Source organism: Elephantulus edwardii, unplaced genomic scaffold, assembly GCF_000299155.1.
Source record: "Elephantulus edwardii isolate Elephantulus edwardi_28Jun2011 unplaced genomic scaffold, EleEdw1.0 scaffold00433, whole genome shotgun sequence".
Taxonomy (NCBI): Eukaryota; Metazoa; Chordata; class Mammalia; order Macroscelidea; family Macroscelididae; genus Elephantulus; species Elephantulus edwardii.
This window is the reverse complement of record NW_006400183.1, coordinates 695590-701593: the sequence shown is the minus strand read 5'-3', so window position 1 is coordinate 701593 and position 6004 is coordinate 695590. Positions and strand designations below refer to the sequence as shown.

The 6004-nt window shown below is 49.1% G+C and overlaps 1 protein-coding gene and 1 pseudogene across 1 annotated transcript; both read left to right on the top strand.

Moving 5' to 3' along the window:
• Nucleotides 1-495: 495 nt before the first annotated feature.
• Nucleotides 496-1416, top strand: LOC102851410 (olfactory receptor 2W3-like). The gene has a single exon (XM_006902633.1). The coding sequence runs from the start codon at nucleotides 496-498 to the stop codon at nucleotides 1414-1416; it is 921 nt and encodes a 306-aa protein (XP_006902695.1).
• A 3232-nt stretch (nucleotides 1417-4648) lies between these two features.
• Nucleotides 4649-5414, top strand: LOC102860382 (annotated as a pseudogene).
• The last annotated feature ends 590 nt before the right edge of the window (nucleotides 5415-6004 follow it).

Sequence of the window (6004 nt, the reverse complement as noted above, 5' to 3'; positions counted from 1 at the left end):
CAACAACTACAGGAATATTATTCGGACTGTAATACATTTGGGGGCGGGGGCAGAATTTTTAAACCAAAGCAAATTCTTACAATGTCATACTGAGTGGAGGAAAATGAAATATAAAATTTTAAACATATTATTATTTAGATTGCATGATTGTATGTACTCGGAAGGAAATACTAACAACAAATCAATCCGTGTAAGTGCAGGGTTTGCTTCTATGGTACAGATATATCTTTTGCTTTTCTTTATTTGTGTCTGTTTTCTAAATATTCTACAATGATGCTTCTTTGCTATTCAAAAAATTAAAGTCACAGAAATAGATTATTTCTAGAACAAACTATCAATATCTCCAATAGAATACAGAAGAAGTTTTATGACATCCTGCTGTATGCTTGCTTGGTATCACCCAGGCCTCCCAGATGATTAGCCTTCTTCATTAACAACATAGAATGTTCTTACGTGTTTCCCTGCAGGCATGTACTATACTGATTACCCACTATCATGAACAACCAGAGCTGCCAAGAACAATTCCTCTTACTGGGTTTCTCAGATAAACCCAAACTAGAAAAGATTCTCTTTTTGTTTGTCCTCATCTTTTACCTCGTGACTTTAGTGGGCAACATTGTCATTATCTTGGTCTCCCGCTTGGACCCGAGCCTCCATACACCTATGTACTTCTTCCTCACTAATTTATCATTCTTAGATCTCTGCTTTACCACCAGCTCCATCCCCCAGCTGCTTTTCAACTTGGGCGGCTCAGACAAGTCCATCAGTTACACTGGTTGTGCCATTCAGCTCTTCATGTTCCTGGGACTGGGTGGCACTGAATGTGTCCTCTTAGCAGCCATGGCTTACGACCGCTTCACAGCCATCTGCAAGCCCCTTCACTATACTGTCATAATGCATCCTCAGCTTTGTTGGGCGTTGGTGTCTGTGGCCTGGGGGGTTGGGCTCCTTAACTCCCTGGTTATGTCTCCAGTGACAATGAAGCTACCACGATGTGGAAGATGTAAGGTTAAACATTTTCTCTGTGAGATGCCAGCTCTGATAAAAATTGCCTGTGTGGACACAGTCGCAGTGGAGAGTACTGTTTTCATCTTATCAGTGATAATTGTCCTAGTGCCCTTGTCCCTTATCCTCATCTCTTACAGCTACATTGCTTTAGCTGTACTAAGAATCAAGTCTGCTGCAGGAAGAAGGAAGGCTTTCAACACATGTGGGTCCCATCTCACGGTAGTTGCTTTGTTTTACGGGAATATTATCTATATGTATATGCAACCAGGAAACAATTCTTCTCAAGACCAAGGAAAATTCCTAACCCTCTTCTACAATTTGGTGACCCCTATGTTGAACCCTGTTATCTACACATTGAGAAACAAGGATGTAAAGGGTGCACTTAAGAGGCTTGTGTCTAGAAAATAAAATGGCAGTAACTATCTCTCTAAGGTGGCTACTTCAACTTATTTGATGGAACTAATTCCTGAAGTGAAGTTTTAAAATTCATTTAAATATCTTCATCTACACAATAAGAACCTTCATGAGTGAGACTTGGGAAAATATGATAATGATTAGCTTGAATATAGGTAAAACTGAATTTGCATAACTTCAAAAGTCTGATATGTCAAAACTTTTTTTTCTCTTCCTTTCCAAGTTGGCCATAACTATGTAAAAATGCAACAAGATCATAAATTGATGCGACAATATTGTGGATCAACTAATATAAATTATATCTTAAGAAAATCCTATTATGAACTTGTTTTTAATCAATATTTTGAATAGATATAATTTTATCATTCATTTAAGGAAACAGAATATCAACATATTTACATTACCTTCTGTTTGACAGGCAGATAACAATTATCTAGAGAGATAAAGCCTGATAGATAGAACCTATGACACAATTTAAATTATCTTAACTTAAACACTGTTTAATTGCTCAACTATATTTAAATTATCTGGAAACCAACCACTTGGCCAACTGACTGGAAGAGATCTATATTTGTTCCCATTCCAAAGAAGAGTAACCCAACAGAGCTTGGAAACTATAGAACAATATCATTGATTTCACATGCAAGCAAGATTCTACTGAAAATTATCCAAAAACGACGGGAACAGCATATCAGCAGAGGGGATCATGGTACTATGGATATTGCAGCAAATGTTAGATGGATCTTAGCTGAAAGCAGGGAATACCAGAAGAATATCTATCTGTGTTTCATTGATCATGCAAAGGCGTTTGACTGTATGGATCATAGCAAACTGTGGCTGACTTTGAGAAGAATGGGAATCCCAGAACACTTGATCATGCTAATGTGAAACCTATGCTTGGACCAAGAGGCAGTCGTCAGAACAGAGCAGGGCAACAATGCATGGTTCAAAATTGGGAAAGGTGTACGCCAGGGATGTGTCCTATCTCCATACATTTTCAACCTGTATGCAGAACAGATTATCCAAGAGGCTAGGCTCTATGAAGAGAAATATCAGGTCAGGATTGGTGGAAGATCTATCAACAATCTGCGTTATACAGATGACACAAACCTGCTTGCTGAAACTCAGGAGGAGTAAATGCTTGCTGAAGAGGGTCAAGGATTGCAGCCTTCAATATGGATGTAGGCTCAATGTCAAGAAGACAAAGATTCTCACCACTGGACCAATCGGCAGCATCAGGATGGATGGTAAAGAGATTGGATTGTTAACAACTTTAGTTAGCTTGGCTCCATGGTCAACACTCTTGGCACCAGCAGCCAGGAAATCAAAAAATGTAATGCAATGGGAAAGTCTGCTATTAGGGACCTCTCCAGGGTATTGAAAAGCAATGGTGTCACTCTGGAGACTAAGGTACATCTGATACAGGCTATGGTCTTTGCAATCACTTGTTATGCATCAAAGAGTTGGACAATGACTAGGGAGGATAGAAGGAGAATTGATGCCTTTGAGTTGTGGTGCTGGAGAAGAGTATTGAATGTACAATGGACTGCCAAGAAAACAAATTCATCCTGCAGAAGGTTAAACCAGGCTGCTCTTTGGAGGCAAGGATTCTGGGGCTTCATCTGACATACTTTGGACATGTTGTAAGGAAGGATAGATAGGTCCTTGGAGAGGGACATCATGCTTGGGAGGGTGGAGGGACGGCATAGGAGGGGAAGACACTCTATGAGGTGGATTGATTCAGTGACTGGGGTAATCGGGATGGGTGTGTGGGAGGCAGTGCGATTGGCACAGGATAGAGCAGGGTTTAGGGCTGTTATACATAGGGTTGCTATGAGTCGCAAGCGACTGGACAGCACATAACAACAACAACAACATATTCCAACAGCAGCAATTCATAGTTGTACTAAATTTGAGAATATTTGTGCTGAAAATGCTTCTGTGTGGTTCTGATATGGATCAAAATTTGAAAATAAGTCATCAATACCAGAACTTTTTAGGAAATGGAGGCACAGTGAACATGGTGTTGTTCTTAAGAGCTGTCAAGTCAATTAGGATGTATAGCGACCCTAGGAACCATGGTTAAATCATACCTTATCTTGTGCCATCCTTATACTCTCTGACACGCTTAAGTAAATATATGTAATTCTCTCTTGTTTCTCACTTACGTGTAGAATTGACAAAGTCAACATGTGAAGTTTGTACCTTTTGAGCTCTGGTGGCCTAGTGGCAAGAAGCTGTGCTGTAGAATATGGTTTGAGGCCACCAGCTGTGTTCCACAGGAGAAGAATGGGCAGTCTCCTGCCCTGTGATTACTGCCTCTGAAAACTCACCAGAGGGTCATCTATGGATCAGGTATGACTCCATAGTACAAAACAACAACAACTCTCTCTATATATGTATGTATATATGTGTATATATTTATACATATGTTGAATGAACATAGGTGTCATCAAACTTTTCAAACAGTAGGGCTAAAGAATTAGTCTTTGGATGTATTGAAATAATCTTGTTGGGATTTCAGTGCAGCTTCTTGCCACTAGGCCACAATACTCCTGAAATATGCTGAAATAGACATAAATGACTTCATTTAAAAATACAAACACTTTACTTACTAGAGGAAAAGGATATATCATCTGATTTTAAAACTCCAGAAAAGTTTATAAATAAACTAAGAAAAGGTTCTCGCTGGCGGGCAGCCGCGCTGTGGGCAGCCGGACAGCGGGCGCCCTCCAGCCCGGCCCTCTCACGCCCTTCCTTCCGTGCCCTCCTTCCTCCCTCATGCTCTCTCACTGTGACCGCACAGTGGACTGGAGGTTGAGCTCCATGGGCTTGGTGGCGGGGCAGGGGCCACTGCATCGCCTCTTCCCTGGGCCCCATTCCCTCCCACCCCCCACCCCCGCCTGGCCTCCACCTGCAGGGCTTTGCTCGGGAAGAGGGGGGAGGCGGTGAGTGGCAGAGCGCAGCAGAGCTGGGATGGTGGTGGAGGTAGTGGTGGTGGCCTTTGATAGATAAAAGAGTGACCCTTCCCTCCCTACACACACACACACACACACACACACACACACACACCCTCCCCCTCAGGTTGACCTTCCTGAGGAGCCTGCCTGGCCTCACTGTGGCGGCAGGTGGCTGAGGTGCCCCGCGGCGAGTGTGGGCGGGGCTGCTGCGGGTGTAGGCCTAGCTCCAGGGAGACTGGCTTGGCTCCAGAGCGAGGCCGGCCACCATGGAAGACAGACGCCTTTCCAGCGGCTCCCGGCAGCGAGCTCAAGGACAGCGAAAGAAGACGGTGTGGACACAGAGCCAGCTGGCCGTCCTGAGGGCGGCATTCGCAGAGAGCCCCTATCCGGGCATAGCGAGCCGAGAGCGGCTGGCCGAGAAGACGGGGCCCAGGAGTCACGGATCCACGTCTGGTTCAAGAATGAGCAGCGATGCAAACGGGCGGCCGAGAGCCCAGCCCTGGCAAGCGCAGGGGAGCCGGCGGCAGGGCGGCCCGAGGAGGCAGCCCTCCTCGCAGGCGGACGGCCATCACAGCCGCTCAGAGCAGGGTGCTGGCGGAAGCCTTTGGCGAGAACCCGTTGCCGGGCTTCGTGGCCAGGCACGAGCTGGTGCGATGCACGGGCCTCCCGGAGGGGTGCGTGCAGGTGTGGTTCCAGAACCGCAGAGCACACAGCAAGGCGGGCCGGCTCCTGGGGTGGTATCGGCGGAGCCCGGCCCTCGGCCCGCAGACCCCTGCCTGGCGCTCCCGCGGCGGCATGCCGGGAGACGGGCCAGAGCCCAGGCCCCCTCCAGGCTGGCCTTGGCCATGGCGCACCGCCCTGCGCTCTCTCGGCCCTGGTGGCCGAGTCGCTGCGTGTCTGGAGGCAGCCAGGGTCCCGGCTGGCCAGGCCCCACTAGGTGTGGCTCAGCCACTCGAGCAGAGTCCCTGGGTCCAGGGGCCGGCTGGCAGCGCCCTGCCCATGCCAGCCAGCGGGTCCCCGCTGCCCGGCTAGCCCCGAGAGGCCGGCAGGAGCCGGCAGGAAACCCAGTCACTGTGCTCCGGTGGATGCCAGCAGGCTCCATCCTGGGGAGCGCCCTCCCTTCCCGGCCCGGGTCAGCATGGGCCGGCCACTGCCGGCCTTGCGCTTCCTGTCCCCGCCAGCTGGGCCCTCTCCGCAGCCCCCCTCAGCGATGCCGAGTACCAAGCCATGCTCGACACGCTCCAGCAGGGCTCTCCCACGCGGCCTTCCCTGGTGCGATGGCTCGAGCAATGCGAAGCCGCCCAGAGCCTCCCTGGCGCCCAGGGCCTGGCCGCAGAGGCACTGCAAGCGCACCAGCACTTGGTGGCTGCTGCCTTCGGCCTCGAGGAACCCCAAGACCAGCCGCGGGAGGCCGCACCGCTGCCCAACGGCGCGTGCCCACGCCCCTGGCCCCCGGGGCTCGCAGGACAGGGCCGCGAGGGACTCCCGCAAGGGGGTAAAGAAGCTGGAAACCCAGGCCTCCCGCCAGGGAACAACCTGGCAGGGCCCCTTTGGAATCACCGAGCAGAGGGACGCCGCCCCCGGCATCTGAACCTCATTCAAGCTGTGTTTCTGCTCGCTCC

Bases quoted from the DNA above. Each gene is read 5' to 3' on its own strand.
- LOC102851410 (XM_006902633.1), top strand. From the start codon at position 496: ATGAACAACCAGAGCTGCCAAGAACAATTCCTCTTACTGGGTTTCTCA.